The sequence below is a fragment of the Euprymna scolopes genome, chromosome 41 (genome assembly GCF_053919585.1).
Source record: "Euprymna scolopes isolate OS-2025 chromosome 41, ASM5391958v1, whole genome shotgun sequence".
Classification (NCBI taxonomy): domain Eukaryota; kingdom Metazoa; phylum Mollusca; class Cephalopoda; order Sepiida; family Sepiolidae; genus Euprymna; species Euprymna scolopes.
The window spans coordinates 24,876,339-24,900,742 of NC_136522.1; the positions used below are offsets into that span (position 1 = coordinate 24,876,339).

The window sequence follows — 24,404 nt, forward strand, 5'->3', positions numbered from 1 at the left end:
TTTACAGAAGTTGTTTTTATATAAGAAAATATGAATGTTTTTAAAGAAATTGGGTACTCGTGCACTTATTGATCCGTGCTGAAATAATAACATTATTTATTCTTAATATTGGGAGAAGAGGGTGTTTTGTACCTATTCTGTACTTTAACCTTACAATTGAATGAAAAAAAAAGGGTAAATTTTTAGATTAGGTCCACCTCCACAATTTTCTTTTAAATGACGACTTCTGTGGGTTGTCGACTATGCTGAATACGGAAATCGCATTGAAATTTTGCAGAAATAAGTAGTTATCGAGATATTAAAAATTTGTATAATGCATTGCAATCTCTGGCAGCCATCTTTTTTACACGCTTGCGCACGTCATAAACAAATCTACGCGCGTAATAAAGATGGCCGCCAAAGAATACAATGCATAAAACAACTATCTATATCTCGATAACTACTTATTTCTGCCAAATTTCAATGGGATTTCTGTATTCAGCATAGTCGGAAACCTTTAATAGTCGTCATTTAAAAGAAAATTGTGGAGGTGGACCTAATCTAAAAAAGATACCAAAAAAACATAAAACTTTAAGCTTGGAAATACGATTTTAAAAAATAGCGCGGATCAGTAAGTGCATTAGCACCCATTAATCGACTCACGTGACCTTATTGCCAAATAAGGTCCGGCTACAATGTTGAATGCGCCGTTCACATTGTTTTTTTTTTTTGTTTTTTTTCAAGTTAAATTCAACTTTGACAATATCTTTTATTTTTTTATAATTTCACAATATCTTTTTTTTAATAATAAATTGTTAGTTAAAAAAGCACAGAATAGTTACAAAACACCATCCCCTCTCTATGGTAAGAATGGCTGAAAAAAATATTAGGTACTCATGTAGAGAGTGATCCGTGCTGAAACAATAACGTTATTATTTAAAAAGCCATTCTTAACATGGGGAGGGGAGGGTGTTTTGTATCTATTCTGTACTTTAACCTTACAATTGAATAAAAAAACATATCATAAAACTTTAATTAAACTTGGAAATTCGATTTAAAAAATAGCGCGGATTAGTAAGTTCATTAGCACCAGAAATTTTTAGGTGAAATACAGAAAAGTTTCTACCAAGAAAACCATTATTTTTTATTTATTTTTTTTTTTTTTGCTATTCTTACCAAGGGGAGGGGATGATGTTTTGTCACTATTCTGTGCTTTAAACTAACAATTTATTAAAAAAACAAAAGGTAAATTTTCACATTAGGTCCACCTCCACAATTTTTGACATGGGTAGGTTGGGGGTGTTTATTCTGAAAGCCGTTCTTAACATGGGGAGAATGGTGGTATTTATTCCAAAAGCCATTTTTAAAAGACGAAAGACAGGTAAAAGGTTAAAACATGTGGTTAGGCATAGGTGTTGTTTATTCCGAAAGCCGTTCCTAATATGGGGAGGTTGGGAGTGTTTATTCATGGTCGTCAGTGAATTATAGTGCATAGTACAGGTCTTTATATCTCGAAAACTAATGGCCTCTGCAAATTTTAAATGAGATTTTCTTATTCAGCATAGTCAAAAATTGTGGAGATGGACCTAATGTAAAAAAAAAAAATACCCTTCCCCCCAAAAAAGATATCGTGAAATTTAAATTTAAGTGCGGTAACAAAAGTAAAATTAGACAGAAAAATACACCTTTGGGTTTGTACTTGCATAAAGACTTGAAAAAGTTGTCAACAAGTAAATATTTTCAAAGGCAAGATAAGTTACTTTTCTACCTAATTGAATAATTTTTGTGTTTTTATTGGGTTTGTACTACTGTACATATAGATTCGAAAAAGTTGTCAAAAAATAAATGTATAACAAATATTATCAAAGGCAAGATATGTTACTTTATTAGCGAAATGGATAATTTTTTTTTGTTTTTTTAATGCAAAATTTTTATTCGGCTCAAAAAACACAGCGTTTACTGTTATATTTGAAAATTACAAAAGGCACCAGACTGTGTTAACACATTAGGTTTGGGAAAATGAGTTATAACTAAAAAAAAAAACTATACAACATACTGTTAAAAACCACTGAATACATGTCTGCCTATGTCACAGTAACATATATTGAGTGAGTTCCTGACAATATTTTGTATAGTTTTTTAGTTTTAACTCAGTTTCCCAAAGTTAATGTGTTCAACAGTCTGCCGCCATTTGTATTTTTCAAATATACAGATAAACACTAGATTTTTTCAAACCGATTAAACATTTTACACTAAATAAAAACACTAAAATTTTATTCAGTAAGGTAGAAAAGTAACTTGTCTTGCCTTTGATAACATTTATTTGTTATATTTATTTTTCAACAACTTTTTCGTTTCTGTGTTTAGTAATACAAACCCGTTTTATTTACTATAACGTTTAGTTGGCTCGAAGAACAGTGTTTATCAGTGTATTTGAAAAATACAAACGGTGATGGACACTGTTGATGATGTAAAGTTTGAGAAAATGATTAAAAACTAAAAAACTATACAAAATACTATCAGAAACCCACCGAATATGTCAGCCTATGCCACAATAAAATATAATCAGTAGGTGTCTGACATGGTTTTGTATAGTTTTTAACTGATTTTCCCAAACTTAACGTATTCAACAGAGTCCGCGACCATTCGTCTTTTTCAAATACATAGATAAACACTGCGTTTTTCAGTCGATTAAACATTTTACATTAAATAAAAACACTAAAAAATCATCCAGTTAGATAGAAACGTAATTTACCTTACCTTTGCTTTCATTTATCCGTTTTTGAACAACTTTTTCGAATCTGTGTATAGTAACACCCCCCCCCCCGCTTACCCAAATATTAATTAAAAACTCACATTTTTTAATACAATAAAAAAGAAAACTATTTAGCGTTTCAATGGTTTAGCAACTTTCGGCTTAATCCACTGAATGCTGGTCGAGCCCAAGCCATGATTGATGGTAACTCCCGAGGATCCGGATCCAATTCTGCAAGAGTACCATTTTTTTTTTTCATTTTCGCCTTTTTTTTTTTTAACTTTTTGGAGTAGATTGGTGTATTAAGAATATAAGAAACAAGCATTTTCTCTTTTTATTAGAATTTTCCATTACACGAAATTAAGCCACAGCAACGCGTGGCAGGGTACAGCAAGTTACATATAAATATATATATATTATATATATCATATATATGTATAGATAATATATATATATTATATATATTATATATATTATATATAAATGTATATATTGTATATATTATTTATATTATTTATATTATATATATTATATATAAATGTATATAGTATATATATAATATATATTATACAGTGTGGGCCAAAATAAGGGTCCTATTTTTAAAAATTCATAAATTCATGTAAGTTTTAAGAAGTGTTTTTCGGCCAAAATTTGTTTTGTTTATTTCAAAAAAGTCTCGGAAGGGTCAGTCTACACACACATAAAGTTTGGTGAGTTTAACTTTTATTTTGTGGAAGTTATTCAAATTTAAAGATAGGACCCTTATTTTGGGCCACCCTGTATATATGTATATATGTTATATATTGTATTATATATATGTAAATGTATAATATATATGTATATATTTTATATATATATATATATACATATATATAATATATACAATATATATATAACATATATACATATATATTATTTATATTATATATGTTATATATATATATGTATATATCTTATATATGTATATATATTATATATATATATGTATATATATTATATATATATTATATATGATATATTATATATTCTTATATATATTATATATTATATATATTATATATTATATATATTATATATATGTAAATATATTATAAATATTATATATATTATGTATATGTATGTATATTTTATATATTATATATATATGTATATATATCATACATATATGTATATATATTAACTATATGTATATATATTATATATATGTATATATATTATATATATGTGTATATATTATATATATATTGCATATATTATATATATGTATATATATGTATATATGATATATATTATATATATGTATATATTATATATATATGTATATATATATGTATATATGATATATATGTATATATTATATATATGCATATATACTGTATATATTTTATACATTGTATATATTATATATATTATATATAACTATATATATTATATATAACTATATATATTATATATATTATATATAAATATATATATATTATATATATATTATATATATGTATATATATGTATATATATATTATATATATGCATATATATTATATATATATGTATATATATTATATATAAATGTATATATATGTATATATTTTATTTATTATATATTTATTATATATATATTATATATTATTTATATTACATCTCTTCTCTATATAAATATAATGAACTCATTTTTCCCCTCCGACTTTGACGTTTATAGGACTGCACCTGTATACATTTGGTGCAGCCGTATCATTCACAAACTGAATCACGACATCTGCCGTATGTTATAGGGTTATTACATATCAAGGATCTCGCTGATCAGAGTTTCCTATATTCTGTCTGGTGAGAGTCCACTGTAAAAATCGGTTACATTTAATGGAAGTAGTAAAGTAAACTCTCTCTAACAAATTCATACTACCACCGCCACTCACTTACACCGTTCCAGACCGTTCACAGGAGATATTTAAAACCGACCACCGGTTAGAATTTATCTAAAAACTGGACTGGACTTACGCTGAAACGAACCACGCTTACTTTGCCATTGGTTAGCATAAAACATAAACACAATTTATAAAGCATTTATTATAATAAAATTAGATTCAAACAGAACATAATCCGTTACCTGGAATTGAATTCACAATTACATTACTTCGATTTCGTTATAACCCGCGTGGTTAAAGTTTAATGAAAACCTGAATTGACATTTACGTGAAACGCACCAAACTTACTTACACAAACACAACTTCCGTTTCGCTCTTTCCTTACGTGCTTTTTTGCTTTCTTTCTTTCTTTCTTTCTTACCTTTCGTTGTCTTTTTGCTTTATGGGTGATGGTGGTGGGGGTACTTCCCTATTTTTATCTTTCCTTTCGGTCTTTCCTTCTTTCTTTCTTTTCTCTCCATTTTCTGCTCTTTCCATTGTTAAAACGATACGAAACAACCGGATATTCCAGGTTTTACTTACACTCTATCACTCTACGACTATTACTTGTGTATCCAACTCTATTTGTGCCGGTAAAAAAAAGTAGCATTTATTGCTTTTGGTAATAATTATTAATTGCTTATTTGTTTTGTTTTTAATCTCACTATAAAATCGATTTTTCCAACTACATTTTAGGTGGGGGGGGGCATTCCAACCTCCGAAGGGGGTTTGTATTACTGTACACATAGATTCGAAAAAGTTGTCAAAAAAAAAACAAATACATAACAAATAAATGTTCTCAAAGCCAAGATCAGTTACTTTTCTGCCAAACTGGATATCTTTTTCGTGTTTTTATTCAATGTAACATATTTATTCGGCTCGAAAACCATACAGTGTTTACCGATGTATTCGAAAATTCAGGAAGGCGTCTCACACCCTCTTTAACACCGTAAGTATAGAAAAAGGTGTTATAAATAAAAAAAATATACAAAATACTATTAAAAACACGCCGAATATATGTCAACCTATGTCGCATTAACATGTATTGAGCGAGTTTTTAACAGTATTTCATTAGGTTTTTTATTTATAACATCTTTTCCCAATTCAATGTAACATGTTTATTCAGCTCGAAAACCATACAGTGTTTACCGATGTATTGGAACATTCAAGATGACGTCTGATTCTCTCTTTAACACGGTAAGTGTGGGAAAAGATGTTATAAAGTTTGTATAGTTTTTTATTTATAACACCTTCTTCCATACTTACGGTGTTGATGAGGGTGTGAGACGCCATCTTGAATTTTCGAATACATCGGTAAACACTGTATGGTTTTCGAGCTGAATAAATATGTTACATTGAATAAAAACACGAAAAATATATATATCCAGTTTGGCAGAAAAGTAACTTATCTTGGCTTTGATAACATTTATTTGTTATATATTTGTTTTCTTTCTATGTGTACAGTAATACAAACACCCATTTTGTGTTTTATATAGATAAAGTACAATTGTTGAATGTTAATGTTTTGATTATATTCGTTGGGGGGGGACAATTAAATAATTAAGAAAGATTAAAATGAAGCGAAATTTAAGTTTCCGTTCCATTTTTACAACAACCGTAAAACAGTGCATACTCAGCAAGTTTTATCGTATTTTATTTACTTTTTTGCATAATTAATGATGGAAGTATTTTTCTGTTTATTTTCTTAACATCTGTTAAAAAAAAATAAATAATTTGTACATTCTCTTAAAAAAAGAATCAAACTTTTCTCTACTTTCACATGTGTTCCATTTTAACAAACTGAGCCACAGCAACGCGTGGCCGGGTACAGCAAGTATATTATATATATTATATATTAGTATATATATTATACATTTAATATATATTATGTATATGTATACATATTATATATATTTTATAAATTATATATATGTATATATATATATTATATATATTACATATGTTATGTATGTGTATATATATACTATATATTATTTATATTATATATATGCATTTAGTGAGGTGGTTGATAATTTAAAATTAAAATTGAAATTAAAAATTAAGCATTTATGGTTTCTTTTATATATAAAAAAAACAAAAGCAACCCAATGCATTTGCTGATAGGGAGACTTTTTTTTTTAAATCCGTATGTTAAAAAAATTGTCCATGACTTAATGTCCATCGCAATAAAAACATCGTTTCCGAAACGATTGTACAAATTATTGGCTTTGTTGTGTTCCTTCTTATGAAACAGATTTTTAATTTTTGATTTTAATTTGAAGTTTTAATTATCAATCACCTTACTAAATATTAACGAAGCTCTAGGATATTTGCCAATCGAGCTCATTATATATATGAATTACAAGGAGCACTGTTCTTTTTTTGTATTTTAATTAAATATGTAATTTTACTATCATATTAAAATACACTCTGCTCTTTAGACTATTGTTCTAACCCCCTTTAAATTATATCATATATATCTATATATTTTATATATATTATATATATTATATATATATTATATATAAATATTATATATATTATATATATCATATATATGTATATACTTTATATATATTACATACGTATATATATTATATATATGTATATATATTATATATTTATATATATTATATATACGTATATATATTATATATATGTATATATGATATATATATATTATATATATTATATTTAAATAAATGTTTAGAGGTACAGAATTTATATATAGTTTTAAAAATAATAGGCGGAAGTTTCTCGAGAACTCTTTCGGCTATCATCTCGTCAGGAGAAAATCGATAGCAAACTAAATAATATTGTGTCGAAAAATAAAGAGTTCTAATGGGGAACTTATTAAATGTGCCAAAAGTACGGGGACACTAAATAAATTTACTTACGTTTAAAAACGATTAAAATATTGGCACAACGAGGGAGAAAAAAAAAATGCGGGAGAAAAGATTCAAAGTTCCCCAAAGAGAAACAATGCGTTTGATGTTTCTTTTTGCCGGCACAAAGAAGATTTTGGAGGCAGTCTCTATTGCGGTGCGTAAACCTTCTTTGTGCCGGCAAAAAGAAACATCAAACGCATTGTTTCTCTTTGGGGAACTTTTCTCCCGCTTTTTTTTTTTTTTTGTAATGTAAACAAGTTCTTGATGAGCCGTTCCACTTAAGTTAACAAATTTACCGAACTTCCATTACTATCAATTACTATATTGTCCAATTTTCTACTGTACACTCTTTGCCATTATCCCCGAGGTGTCACTGGGCCTTGATATGTATTGATGCGATTGTAAAAGATGTATATATATTATATATATTATATATATGTACATATATATTATATTATATATATACATATATATATATATATATATATATATATATATATATATATATATATATATATATATATGCGTGTGTGTGTTTGTGTGGTTTGGCTTCAATTTTAGCTGATAGCAACCAACTCATATATATATTTTTAAACTTTTGAAATACCTACTATATATTAGGTACAAGATAATAATCAATAGAAAATTGACTCTATAATAAATATAATGTTCTTTTGGAGATTTGGTCTGAGAGGTTGTTAGTAAAATAAAGTTTTTTGAGCGTATTCAAACTTAGACTTAGTCATTTCAGAGATAATACTGCAGATTATTTTATTTTTAAAAGTAAAATTAAAAAATAAAATATTTTTTTAAATTTTAATTTTAGAAATAAAATAATCTGCATAATAATCTGCAATATAATTTCTGTAATGGTTACGTTTAAAAAGCTTTATTCTACTAAAGAACCACAAGAAGAGTAGCGGCCTAAAAAAATAAAAATAAAACATAAAGAAAATAATTCACTTCTGGAGAGAGCATAAGTAGAGGTTGAAGAGTTCTCTTTTTTCCAGCAAGCTTTAGCACTCACGTCTCTATTCTTTCCCCTTTCCAGGCTTTCACGGCGATTCATCGTGCGGGATTTCCTATCGATCTTATCCAACAATTGTTGCTCGAAAGTCAATCCTTCAGCGGAAAATTCATCCAGGACAGTTTCATGTTTTCATCTCAAGTGGATTCATCTTCCAAATTTTCTCTCCTCGGTGATTTGATAAAATTCCCCCATTCGAACGAGCTCAGCATTGTATTGGGAACGCAAATCGAAGACAGGTAATTAATTCTTAGTAGCGTTGGGACGATTAATCGGAATATAGAATCAAAAAACTCGAAAAAAAATTGGGGGGGGGGTATTGGAATCGGGAAAAAATATTCCTATTTTCTGATGCCCCCCCCCCAAAAAAAAACAATTATTTTTATTGTTTTTAATTGTTTGTTTTTGCTTACTACCTAATTTTTCACGGCTCGTATTAATAAGGAAATGATATTTGCTGATTATAAATTAAAATCTATATGTCACACTTATAATTGTATTTTTACATTTATGGAAATCAATGCACATATTACATGGGGGTTTGCTGTAATCCTCCCTGCCCCTCCCTCAAAAACCCGTCTGCATTTAAGAATTGTTTAAGAATTGGAATCGGCAATTATATCAGGATCGGGAATTTAGAACAGAATCGGTAATTGTATTTGAATCGAGAACATATTGGATCGTCTCATCACTAATTTGTTATATTTATGTAGAAAACAAAGCAAGTGCGATAGTCCCTCGATTACAGGGAGGACCGTTCGAACAACACAAAAGTAAACTTGTTCATAGTTTATCATATACTATAAATGACACGATCCACTCTCCTAACAGATGATTAATAGAATGAAAAAATTAGATGCAGTTAACTAATTTCAATTTATCTAGAAATATATACAATGCAATGACAAAATTAAAATATCTTTGCATACATGTGAGTGTTTCCGGTGCTGGTCTTTTATGTGCATTCCGCTTCTTTCCATGAGTGGTCGTTAATCGTTTGTTTAACTGGAGCGAATAGAACTCTTTTCATGCAGGAAAGACACAAAGGAGACGTTCGCTGAGTTTTCTTTAAGGTTTTATTTGGTAAGAATGGATTTAGGCGAGAAATACTAGTGTTATATTATCTAGTTGTTTAATTCTTAAACTTTCTAACTTAGCGAAATGAGTGACACAAACATTCGCTGAAATTATCGGTTTTCTACATCATTAGCGATGTCTCGTTTGCACGGCTTTCGCCGAGAGACTGATCTGAAACCCGTAGTTTTATCACATAATTCGTCATTTATCATCGTTCAACTCTTGTTTTGTTTGTGGAGTCTTAACCCTACCTCCTGCTTCAGATTGGCGTCATCCGCCTGTGGGGACGGTTCTTTTTGCAAATGAAGGTCATGCTGACATACACTAAATATAACCCTTGCCAAATTTCACACTAGCTTAATTATACATTATTAGTGAAGGGTCATTAATATGTAACATATGTGATGGATCGTAGTCCCTTGATTACATAGATGACCGAATAATCAGACTAAATTACAGAAATTTATTTAAAGAGAAATGTGATTTGCATCATGAAATAAGATCTTCGTTTTCCAGTTTTCGGGGAAATTTTCGATATAGATTGCCTCAACCCCCCTATACGTTCGTTTGCCGGGGAGTATACCTTAGTGTTTTTGCGCCATGGGCGGGGAGCAGGTTCTATAAGGGTTGTTATATCCAGGCACGTCACAATCAGCTTCTTTTGTTGGTTTAGCCGAACTTTAGTTGAGTTTTAGACGGCATTAATTATCTCCAGAAAATTAATTATCTTGGCTGGTGTCATCAGCTGCAATTTGAACGCTCGCATAAAAGAGAAACCAGGTACTTTATAAAAACTATATACTTTATTTATTTTTATTAATTATTAAATTTTAATTTATAATTATATTTTTATTTATTTCGAAATTGTTATTTATTATTAAATTTTAATTTATAATTATATTTTTATTTATTTCGAAATTTTTATTTATTATTAAATTTTAATTTATAATTATATTTTTATTTATTTCGAAATTTTTATTTAATAGTAAATTTTAATTTATAATTATATTTTTATTTATTTCGAAATTTCTATTTATTAGTAAATTTTAATTTATTACTATATTTTTATTTATTTCGACATTTTTATTTATTAGTAAATTTTAATTCATAATTATATTTTTATTTATTTCGAAATTTTTATTTATTAGTAAATTTTAATTCATAATTATATTTTTATTTATTTCGAAATTTTTATTTATTACGAACACGTTTATTTTTTTCTAATCACACTTTAAATTATTCCTAATTGACTGTTTCATGAATTTCTTACTTTAATAAAATATTTCAAACTAACTTTCAATTTTTTTCGAATTTGTAATTAAAAAAAAAGCGTTCGTTTAAAAAATATTTAATTCAATAAATGTTCGGTAATTAATAATTTTATGTTGTATCATTGCTTTACTTTCATATATTTGATTTGATTTACCGAATAGTTTTGCAAAAGTTTAGTAAATTTAGTGATTGTTTCCTCTTGTCTCGAGAAACTCCTAAAAAACGTAAAGAAAACAACCTAAAATACAAAAGTGCCAATTTTCTCATTAAAGTTAACTGGTTTTTATATCTGGCTGTAAAACGGTGTCATAAAACTCGAGGGCTTTTGACAACTTTGAATAATTGACTCGTAGAACTTTGATATAGTTTGGCAATAATTTTTTCAGTATCTTGTACCTTCGCCCATGCATGGAGTATTGTTGCTACATTGTCGCTTGTGCATCTGCTACTAGCCTCTCACTCTTAGACAGGGTTCAAAAGAGAGTCTCCAACCTAAGAGATCCTGTACTGTTAGCCAGACATCAACCGCTGTCCCATCTACGATATATTGCATCCCTCGGCCTGTTTTACAAGTATTTTAATGGAAGGTGCTCCAATGAACTTCAAGCCTTTGTACCCCTTCAACGTAACCCCCCCCCCCCAAAAAAAACCCCAAAAGCAACAAAATCCCACAGTAAAGATCCATTCTACTCTAATAGTTTCTTCCCTTGGACTGCTAGACTTTGGAATTCTTTTCTAGGTCCCTGCTTACCTGACTGTACTGGCATTCAGAAGTTCAATATGTAAACATCTTGCTGCTAAACTCCCAACATTGTATCTTTGCAAGTTAGGTCCCAGATAGTAGCCCCTACACCAAAATGGCATCCTGCCTTATTTATGATGAAAATGCAATAAAAAATAGTTCGGTTTTGTATCAACAGTTTTAAAGTTCGAACTCAGCATGCGTAGGAGACACACAAACTTTAGTTTAATTATAATATGACTTCCGCCTTTTAAAATGCTTTTTCTTCTTCGCTACGTTTAAGATATCAAAATTGGTATTGCGAAAGTAAACGGATATGTGCAGGAGCTATCGTCAAGGTCGTTTCGTATAAAGAAGCGCAAGATGTTTTCCCGATCAACTCGAATACCTTAAAACCTCAGTCTGATATCGTCGACATTGGACTCTTCAACCCCAACACAGGTAAGTGTGAGTTTGATTTTTTTTATTCTTTCAAACAAAATATATAAATGGATGTTTATTATTATTAGAGCTATGACAACAGCATATTCTTTTCGTTGTTTTGACTCTCGGGTATATATTCGACACAGTTAGACACAGTTAATGGACTGAGAACCACATCACTCTATATAAAAGCATATAAGATATCACCGGAAATACCCTCGAGAGTCAAAACAATGAAAAGAATATGCTGTTGTCCCAGTCCTAGTTATTATTCGGATAGCTATTCCCATCAGTTGTATATTCACAACTTTTTAGATGGTATAACCTCTGACCTTCTTGTTTTTGGGGACTTTGGAACTGAATATTCGATGATGATGATGATGATGATGATGATGATAATAATAATAATAATAATAATCTTTGCAGCTCTACACTTTTGAGATGAGGATTCATATTTCGTATTATTTGGAATCTTTTAGACTATTGTTCTTATCTTAAGTGTTATTTGCACAATGTTTCAGTCGATGTAACCTTCGACCTTCTTCAGGTGTATCTTGTTGAACTCGAGAATCTTTATGTTGAACTTAGGAATATTCATTGAATTTCGAACTTCATTCAACCAACTCAGACAGCATACTCTCACTTCGTCAGCCATGAATGGTTAGAAGTATCTAGTGAGAGTTTTAGGAACCTTAAATCTATTGTTTGCTTGTAAATGTAAATATTACTACTTTTATAGGCATCCATCTCTGAAAAACGGTCTAAATTCAAAGCACACGAATGAGGGAAGGGGGCGTCTTGAGACGCAATGATTGATTTTGTGAAAATCATCTGTAAGGGATCAAGAGAAAATATACAAACACAAGTACCCCATAATATTTATATCAGAAGAATACCCGTCCCAGGACTGGAAAAATTAATTCTCTCACACAGTACAAATATGCATCATTTATGTAGATTAACGTTTAGAGATAATGATATTAAACCTTACGCCTAGAATCCATATTCCAGTTTTTTCAAAATCTATTATATAATTTTGATTCTAAAATATATCTAAAATTTAATACTTAAGCTTATGGGGTCTTGAGAAGAAACTAAAAATCAGGAAAATTTTGCTTAATTGATGTCTAATGACTGAATTAGATTCGATGAAAATCTGAAATATTTGGATTTTAAAATGGAAATTTGTGTCCGTTTTTGTTCCATAAAATATTTCCAAATACCAAAAGAAACTGAAACCCGCGGGCTTAAGTAATCCAATTTACCAAATTTCAACTATTGACATCAATGATGACTGACATGTTCCCCTTGACCACTGTACACTCATTAACCATTATCTTCGAGTTGCCTCCGGGCCTTGATAAGTGGTGACTCCTTAGTAAAAAAAAAAAAAAAAAGCTGATATTTGGCCTTGACAATGAATTCTCTAGAAAAGTCTGCGACGCTAATTACAAAGTGAAATATAATATTTATTAAACAAGTTCGACGAAAGTTTTTAGTATGATTCTTTAATTAAAAAAACAACTTTAATTTATCTTTTTTCATTCAATTATTTAGTTTTTCTGTCATTTTTTTAACAGTTTAAAACTTTTTTCATTTATTTAGATTTAGAGCGTTTTTCTATGCAAACATATTTATTTATCTTTTATTTTTATTTTATTTTAAAATATTTAAATTTTAGATTCTGTGGGCATATATTTTAAAAGGCAAGTTTTTAGTTGGTCCGCTAGAGCATTTTTATCTTATGTTATAAACTTTGTTTCATTAAAAAGTCGTCGGACTTGTTTAATAAATATTACATTTCACTCTGCAATTAGCGTCGCATGCTTTTCCATAGAATTCATTGTCATGTCCAAATATAAGCTTCTGTTTTGCTATTACTGTTTTTGTAATGTTAAGTGTTTTGTGTTGGTTTAGCGTCTCAAATTGTCGTATGAAAAAATGAATTAAAGAAGTTTTAAGTTATTAAAAGATGCAAATGAAAGAAAGTTTTGTTTTTATTTTATTAAAGAATCGAACTAAAAAATTTGTGGCATTTCCTGAAGAATCTCGGATTGGATTCGAATTATTGTTTCTTTTAAATTTTAAAGCTAGAAGACTACTCACACCTGAGAGTATCCTGTACCTCTACAAGGTCATCATTCGCCAATGCAAGGGGTATTGTTGCCACATCTAGGCTGGTGCATCTACCACTACCCTTTCCCTCTTGGGTAGGATCCCCAAAAGAGTTTTCAATCTAATATATCCCACTTTGTCAACTAAGCACCAACCTATATCCCATCATTACCAATACTTTAATGAAATATGCTCTGATGAACTCGTTGCACTTGTGCCCCCCCTCGACGTACATATCCCCGACAAACCCGTTTATGAACAAAATCTCACGCCTTTTCTGTTGAGGTCTAAATGTCAGAAAGCTTTCTACTCTCATTGTTTACCCCCCCCCCTCGAACAGCTGGACTTTGGAATCCCCTTCCCACTCCTTGCTTCCCTGACTGTACTGATATGCAGAAGTTTAAATGTAACGTAAACCAATATCTTGTTAATATTTTCTTACGCACGGTCACAAATAGTAGCCCCTTGCGTCTAAGTGGCGATATGCCTTTTTTTTTTAAGGATGAACGCGAATTTTAAAAAATAATTGTTTGAAAACGATTCCAACTTGCAATGAAAAATACAAACAAAATTCGTAAAATGACGATGAAAAAAAGGCAGAAGACATTTAGCTTAGTTTTTTTTTTTTTGCATATTTTAAACGCGAAAAAGTTGTTGATTAAAAAAATAGTTCATTGCTTTGTTTATCATTCAAGCACTACCGTGTTTGAATATATTGTTAAGTGGCAGTTTTAGTCATTTAGAACTGCTTTAAAGCTTCACTAGGTGTATCAGAATTTTTTTAGGAATTTTTGACGCCCCTAACACGAAACTGCGAATAAAATATAAAAAAACTCGTAATTTCTCTTTTAAAAGTGGGTTGTTTATTTTCTTTATGGATTATACTTCCAAAATAAACTATTAAAGTTGTATAAAACGTAATAGAATTATTTTTTTTTAATTTAAAAAAAACAGTAATGAAATTAATTGAATTTTACGAGCTCAGTATTTTTCAATTTTTAAACTTTAACAATCTATCAAAATTTTTCTATTGATTCTATTTTTACGATATTTTCAGGGTCAATGTGAAATGTTATGCTCTTTCCAATAAACCGAATTTAATATTTTAGACAAACGTTTTTTTTATTCACGCCCCCACCCCATTTTGAAATGTCTATTAAAAAGTAAATAATTAATTTACTCACCAAAGTTTTATATATCACAAATTGAAGATAAAAGATCAATAAATAATATATTCAAATTTAAAACAAAAAAAAGTAGTGTTTTTTTAGAAATTTGCCTGTAAAGTCCGAAGTTTAAAAACCTTTTTTTTTTTTAAAAAAAACACGTTATTTTTTGTTTTGTTGTTGTTTTTTAATGAAACCTTGGTCCTTGCTCCTTTAATTGAAAAAAAAATTAGGGCTTGAATTACATTTTTCGAGGAGTTATAAGCTTGGAAAGACGGGGTGGAATTATTCAATATTTTTCACGAAATTTCTGACACACCTAAAGCTTCACCACTCACTCATTTTTCGAACAAATTTCAAACAATTATTACAGTTTATAGATCACCTTCTCAACTATATTGTGAAAAAAAAAATTCAATTTTCGTTCAGTAAAACAAAAGTTATGATGAATTTTCTGGTGTTCAAAATCGTAAAAATATGTTCTTACCTACAGGTGAGCGACGCTTTTTATGACTTGTTTCCATAGCAATATCGTCGCTTCAGTGACTACTGTTGCGAAAAGAGAAGTAACTCATGAAACAGGCAGAATGAAAGCAAGAAAGGGAACTAGTTGGGGGGATTTTATTGAAAGCAGACGAGTGCCGTACATTGTTATTACATATGTGTTTAGTGGGGCAAAAAATAAGACTGAAATTAAGCAAAGAACAAGTGAATTTATTGAAAACCTGAAAAACATGGATTATAGAAAAATGCAAGCATAAAAAGTAATATGGTTAAGCTTAAACATGGAAAAGTAAAGGACTAGTTGTTAAAACTGAAAAAGAAAAAGTAATTCTAGTAAAAAAATAATAAATTTATAACTTAAAATATTGCAGCATTATTTTTTTTAAATTCAATTTATAACATTATATAATCAATTTTTAATGCTGCAATATTTTAAGTTATAAATTTATTATATTTTTTACTAGAATATCTTGTCCTTTTCTTTTCCAGTTTTAACAACTATACCTTTACTTTTCCATGTTTAAGCTTAACCATATTACTTTTCATGCTCGCATTTTCCTATAATATTGAATTATGTAGATAGATAGATAGATAGATAGATAGATAGATAGATTCTTTGGATTAGTAAGCATCAGTTATATTGAATGAACATATCTTAAATTCCTAATTTATCTTTTTCGATTTTTAGGAGATGGCATTGAAGTTTCGAATTTAACCGATAAAATCCGCATTGATATGAAAATTAAAATCAAGGCTTCTGGTTCAAACGTGAAACACTTCTGTCTCTACTGGTCATCAACGCAGAAGAAGTGGTTGCAAATGGGCGATGCACTTGTAAACAATTCATCTGCAGTCGCCATCTGCACATCGTCACATCTTTCACTTTTTGTCGTCGCATCAACAAACGAAGGTCAGTCCACATTATTCCATTGCTTTTTTTCTTTTCTTTTTAAACTAATAAGCTTTAAGTATCAATGTCTTTTGAGAAAAAAGTCATCGTTCATTATGTCCGAATCTATTTTTAAGACTTGCGGTGTTTTATTTGTTGTCTTTTAAAATATGGAATTAAAAAAACGTATTTTTATATTTTACTAGCACTGGTGCCCGGCGTTGCTCGGGTGTTTGGATGTGTATGCTGTGCAAAAAAAGCAAAAAAACAAAAATAAAATGGTTAATTTTTTAAAACTTTGACCCCTATTATGACCCCTTAAAATTTATAGTTTCGGGCTCAAATCACTTTATTAAGTTAGATCCAGGTTCAAGGAACCTATATCTAAAATTTCAAGTGTCTAGACCCAAAATTATCCGAGGAGTTTGGTAGAGTTCTTAAATGTCAAATCGTTGAAATTTGACCCCTTAACAGCCAAATTTCTGGCTGACACCCGTCACATCGATTTTCCCAAATCTCAGTACCCGGTATTTCAAATCTCGAGTCTATAGACTAAAAATTGACAGAGTTATTGCGTAGGGAAATGTACACAGACAGACAGACACACAGACACACACAGACAGACAGACAGACACGTTCACTTTTATAGATATATATATAGATAGATTATCTGCCTGTGTTCTCTGTATAATATTCGATTATTTGGTATTCTTTTTATTCAAATCATCTCTTTCGATCCTCCTTTCTCGATATATATATATATATATATATATATATATATATATATATATATATATATATATATATATATATATATATATATATATATATATATATATACGCCGAGACATACAAATTTCTAGGTTGGTATCTGAAGGCGCGTTTAATTCACTGGGAGTGATGTACCCAGTCTTCAATCGACATGCATCTAAAAGAAAAAAACTCTGATGTAAAACCTGAAGTCTACTGTCTGGTCTGTCTTGTGGCAGCCATTGCATCGACAAAGATTAGCAGTTGTACCAAAAAGTGTGGTTGATTCTGCACAAAGCCTACACTACTATAAACAAATCATTTCTGTGGATTTGCGAACAACTTACTTGTTGTGGCGGAGCTCATACTCAAAATCAACGAGAGGGTATATCACACACACACACACATACACACACACGTACACGTACACGCACACGCACTCGCACACACACACACACACACACACACACACACACACACACACACACACACACACACACACACATATATATATATATATATATATATATATATATATATTTATTTATTTATTTACCAGTGGTGAAAAAACCGGACTAGAGTGCTCAATGTGTAGTCAGAGCAGTATATAGGAAATTTATTACTGTGAGTCCAGAATGAGTTTACAAATTGTTTCAGCTAGAGAAAAATCCTCAAAGAGAGGAAAAATCCAACTAGCATCATCAGAATTCATAGATGGACTCTATCTATGAATTCTGACGATGCTAGTTGGATTTTTCCTTTCTTTGAGGATTTTCCTTTAGCTGAAACAATTTTTAAACTCATTCTGGACTCACAGTAATAAATTTCCTATATATATATATATATGAAATTAGTATATTGGGTCAGCATTTCTTTCTCTAATGCACGTTTCATTGAAGAGCAGGAATAATTCCTGTTAATTTCTCTTGTAGTCGGTTTTTTACTTAGTATATTTCTACGTTTTTAAATGCCCTATAGGAGAATGTGTCTCCAAAATTAACACGTACATCGGTATGACTAGAACCAGTATTACTCGCCGACTAATCTGTTGTCTCCGAATAGATCAATCTATTTATCAACACCTCACAGCACACGACATCCCCAAAACCGAATTTAGGAATATACTAATAAAAACACCGCCATTTTAGCCATCACACACTGTGATCTACGCCTCCAAATTATTGAATCCCTATTAATTCATATAAAAAAAAACAGCCGACAATACGAAGGGTGATGCATGCTTAAATGATTTTAATGATTTTAAACGATTTTAAACGATTTTAATCGTCTTGTCATTAAATTCACTATCGCAATTTTTTATTTCTTCATCACTCACCTGACGACGAGTTATTGAAGTCGAAAATGTTCGCGAATTCGGCAAATTTCTTTTCATACTCGAACAGAACATTTGAACAATAGCCCGCTAAAAAGAAAAAAACGGATTACAAGATAAACAAACAGAAATTATCCCTTCTCTTAAATGAAAGATTTCAGCTGTTTTCTTTATTGCTCTTTGTTGTATATGAAAGTGCATGCATACTTTCTTCTCATATTAATTGTATAAATTATGTTTCCGAAATAAATTGTTTGTATTTTTAAACAAGGGGTCACCTTGTATATAAGCTAAACACGGCTACATTTACTACCGATACAAGTGACATCACAATAGCAATACGTCATTCAATTACAATCGCAAATCGATTTTCGTGTTGCTAATTGATGTCAAAATATTCATTCATCTAAAGCCAATCATTAGTCTAATATAACATGATATAACAAGATATAACATAATATAACATAATATAACATAATATAACATAATATAACATAATATAACATGATATAACATAATATAACATAATATAACATAATATAACATAATATAACATGATATAACATAATATAACATGATATAACATAATATAACATGATATAACATAATATAACATAATATAACATGATATAACATAATATAACATAATATAACATGATATAACATAATATAACATGATATAACATGATATAACATAATATAACATGATATAACATAATATAACATGATATAACATAATATAACATAATATAACATGATATAACATGATATAACATGATATAACATGATATAACATAATATAACATAATATAACATAATATAACATGATATAACATAATATAACATAATATAACATGATATAACATAATATAACATAATATAACATAATATAACATGATATAACATAATATAACATGATATAACATGATATAACATGATATAACATAATATAACATAATATAACATAATATAACATGATATAACATAATATAACATAATATAACATAATATAACATGATTAGAAAGAGTAAATTTTAATTATTCGTTCTTGCGGCATATCAATGTTTTTTTTTTGTTTTTTTTTTTGTCATTTAAACAAAAAAATAATACTATTAATATTATTTGAATTATAACCGATCTTTTTTGTTGTTTTGTTTTGTTATTTCAGATACAAATCAAGAAACAGGTCAGTGCGATTTCATTTAATTTTCCCCAATATATATATATATATATATAGTCATCCACATACAGTACTGTTTCGCTGTTTCACAGCTCATCAGTGCGGCTAGACAGGCAACTACCTCAAGCCAGGATTGAAACCCGACCGTTTACACGGCAGTCAGGGCTTCTAACCATACGCTATATATATATATATATATACAAGGTGACCCCCCCCCAAAAAAAAACGGGTCCAACTCTAATTAGGCCCCGTTTCTTAGTGTTTTGTCCGAACAAAATTGAACACAGTGTCTTTTTTGTCCCAGCTCCCACTGAGGTCTTGGTGTACTCACGGTCATTGATTCTGCCATGTCCTGTAAAATAAGGGCAATCGGTGTATAAATAATGGAGATATCAGGGTTTTTTTGGGGGGGGCGTCACCCTGTATGTATGTATGTATGTATGTATGTATGTAGGTATGTATGTATGCATGTATGTATGTGTGTGTATGTGGAGAGAGAGGGGAAGAGAGAGAGAGTGAATGAGTAAGTGAGAGTGATAAAGAGAGAGGTGAATTATAACTGAACTATTGTCTGCTGACAGCGGGAGCGAGAATAACCGAGTATCTGACTGGTTAATACCTAGTTTAGCCTGACGAGTTCTCATGGAAAATTCTACGTAGCTTAATCGCACGTGTGTGTGTATGTATGCATATATATAAATATTAATACGTTATAAGTGTATATATATATATATATATATATATATATATATATATATATATATATATATATGGATGATGTTATAGAAGATCAAATTAGCACGATACAATCGATTTAAATCGATGAGAACAATAGTCCGATTAATATAAGTAATTCAAATAATCAATCCTCATCTAAAAAAAATTCAGAACTGTAAAACCTTATTTTGATTTAGTTGTAATTAATGCTACTTGAAATTTTCATAAACGACTTTTTAAAAATCGACGATTAGTATGAAAAATAAGAGAACAGTCTAGGAACAAAATAATTAATAAAGCCTGCCCTATATCAGGAATGATTTCGTATATAATAATTTAGAAAACCATTCTTAATATTAGGAGGGATCTCTGTTACTTATTCTCTACCTTTTCTCTACGAAGAAATGTTGATATTTTTTCTCACAATAATAAATATTTGGTCGGTTATTAGATTGATTTGTGTTACTGTAAAAAAAATCAAACAAGATACAGATAACACTGGACAACAATTTTTTTACTTTTTAAATGTTGTCTAGATTTCTACAAGTGGTTCCGGGTGTTTTTGCACTTCTGAATCAGGAAATGGCACCCGTTTCTCTCCATCAAGTTAGGTTTGTGTGCTAAGTTAATTTGAAAAACAAAAATCAAACCGTGTGACAAAATTGATTACATTTTTATGGCATTATCAGCTTATTTTTATCAATACACATCATCCTATATTATCTTTAGTAAGGTTTTTAAGATAAAAATATATATTGATTCCCTGATGGAAACATCGATTACTGTAAACTGAATGGTGGACATTGATAAAGGTATGTAAACGTAAATTGCATGTTGTGTCACAGTTGTTCAAACTTCGAAATCCTAGAATGCTTAGCGGCAGGGAGGTCTCTCTCCAGAGTCCAACAACAGTCAGCCATCATGATTGCATCCCAGCAGCCCTGATATCTGGTCTCCATTTCTTTCAGGCCTGATAGAATCTCTCCCCCTGCTCGTCATTCATTGAACCCAGGTTCTCAGGAAATCTGTCCGTATGTGAAAATAGCATGTTGCAGCCCAGGTTTCTGAAAGCAATCAGCATGTTCTTGATAAGTTCTGCGTAGTTTCTGGCTTTATTTTTACGAAGAAAGTTCTTCACTATCAGAACAAATGCCTTCCACGCTTCCGGTTCCACTTCGTTCATTGAGTTTTCGAACTCTGAATCTTTGATGCGCTGCTGGATCTGAGGATCATCAAAGATGCCAGCTTTCAACTTCTCTATGGTTAATCCTGGAAAAGCCTGGCACAAGCAAGTGAAGCAGTCACCATACGTGTCGAGAGCCTTGGTGAACTGCTTGATCAAGCCGAGCTAAGTGCAGCGATGAGAAGAGTATTCTGTCTCTGTCCACCAGAGGGTCATCGATGACGTTCCTTTCTTTGCAAGGCACAAGTTCCTCTCGCACAGACCAGTTCTTCTTTGCGTAATGCTGAGCACGGTCCATACTATCCCATGTCTTATAATAGGAGACAGAAACAACATGACTGACGAGAGCCTAACATTATTTACAATTTACCATTAACTGGTGCCCCTTATGCTGGGCTTGAAACCGACGGTACCAATGTTTTTCTAATCTTTTGTACAATTAAATAAATAAATATTAAGCTCTTATATCGAAAAAGGTTTTCTTTGTAATTGAGCACTTTGCTGGAATTCTTTCCCCAAAAACAGTAAACAAATATATATATATATATATATATATATATATATATATATATATATATATATATATATTAAATACATTAATAAATAATAAATTAATAAATAATACTCATCTCAATAATGAATTCCAATTGTTGTTGACCAGTAGTAGCAGTAGTAGTAGTAGTAGTAGTAGTAGTAGTAGTAACAACAATAACAATATCAATAACAATAATCCGTGTGACAAAATTGATTACATTTTGATTATAATAATTTTAACAACAACAACAATAACAACAACAACAACAACAATAACAACAACAATAACAACAATAACAATAACAACAATAACAACAATAACAACAACAATAACAACAACAATAACAACAATAACAACAACAATAACAACAATAACAATAACAATAACAACAATAAAAACAATAACAATAATAACAATAACAATAACAATACCAATAACAATAACAACAATAAAAACAATAACAATAATAACAATAACAACAACAATAACAATAATAACAATAACAATAACAATAACAATAACAACAATAACAATAATAATAATAATAATAATAATAATAATGGCGGCGGCGGCGGCAAATATAATACTTTTAGCTAAATCACTTCCCCAAAATGAGATTCTGTTTTTTTAGATGATTACGTGATGGAAGAAAAAAAAAAGAATTATTTTAGAATTTCGAGTAGGAAAGCAGTTTCGCCCATAAATTTAACATAAAATGGTAATCGTTTCTGGTCTAACTTTTTAATCTTGTCTAATCGCTCAAAAATCAATTATTAAACAAAATACTGATAGAACATAACATTTTCGCTCGATTGTTTACATCTATTTCATGTGTTTCGACAGATATTTGTTTAATTTTCGATTTCTGCGAGTTAATTACTCGTAGCCAAATTGAATATTTAAATGCTCATACCTTTAGTTCTATGCGACGAAACTAGAGGAAAAGTTGCTTTTGGAAGATTATAATAATGTTCTATAGTTAAATTTTTTTTACAATTAGTAAAAAAGAAATAAACTATATTTTCAAACCAATAAAATATACCCAAATTTTCCTACGTTTGTATATATAGTGTCCTGGCAAGACTGCTTTAATTTTGCTGCTTGGAAAGAATTTTTCTTAGGCTTTTCTTTACTTGGTAGTCTCTCCTGTGGCTTTGCCATATATCACCTTTTTTTTTTTTCTTTTTTTTTTGCAATTTATAAGTTACAAATCTCAGCGACTACTGATCAGAATTTAACAAATGAAAGTCCATTGGAACGGTAATGAACTGACTTGTTTAGTGGGTTTTGTGAGATTTACCTGATATTTCCTAAAAACCTATGGGTTTGATGAAGGGGAGACTAAAACTTGCTGCTATGGTTTCAAATAATCTGCAAATATTTCTCATATGTTACATCTACCCTCTTTGGTTTTCATGCATAAAATAAGTTTCACAGTGTATATGGATTATTTGATGCGAGAGATGTTCATAATTGTAACCTATTGCCCAAAGAGGGGAGATATAACAGAAAAATATTTGGAATCAAGTCTCCCCTTGCTGTTATTTCAGATCATTTAGAACCATGGCAGCAAGTTTTAGTTTCCCTTCCATCAAGGCCAGAGGTTTTGGGGAAATATGTATATATACATTCATACATGTGTGTGCATATTTTCTGAACTTCTCTCCTAGACAAATTTATTATACACAGGTTACCATATATATTCTATAAAATACACATCTTTCTTTCCTTTGTCATTTTTAGCATAGCTCTTGAAAAAATCTATGCAATAGGTAGACGAAACGTTGAGATGGATTTTGAAGTTTCCTTTTTAGTTGATATTGCTCTATTTCTGTTGTCATTTATTTGTAATATACGTATATATATATAGAGATTGGACGATTTTAAAATATTTCCCGATATCGATACAATTACCGATTCTTGTTTAAATTCCCAATTCCGATAAAATTAGGACTCCAATTCTTTTAA

The 24,404-nt window shown here is 29.7% G+C and overlaps 1 protein-coding gene across 1 annotated transcript in view; it reads left to right on the top strand.

The window, feature by feature from the left end:
• The window catches only part of LOC145266427 (uncharacterized), a 75,387-nt gene that overhangs the window by 45,342 nt on the left and 5,641 nt on the right, over positions 1–24,404 (top strand). Inside the window, exons 6-9 of the mRNA XM_080122096.1 lie at positions 8,575–8,789; positions 11,925–12,082; positions 16,538–16,759; positions 19,990–20,007. Of these exons, the coding sequence (XP_079978222.1) occupies positions 8,575–8,789; positions 11,925–12,082; positions 16,538–16,759; positions 19,990–20,007 (613 nt within the window). The remainder of the gene's footprint in view (positions 1–8,574; positions 8,790–11,924; positions 12,083–16,537; positions 16,760–19,989; positions 20,008–24,404) is intronic.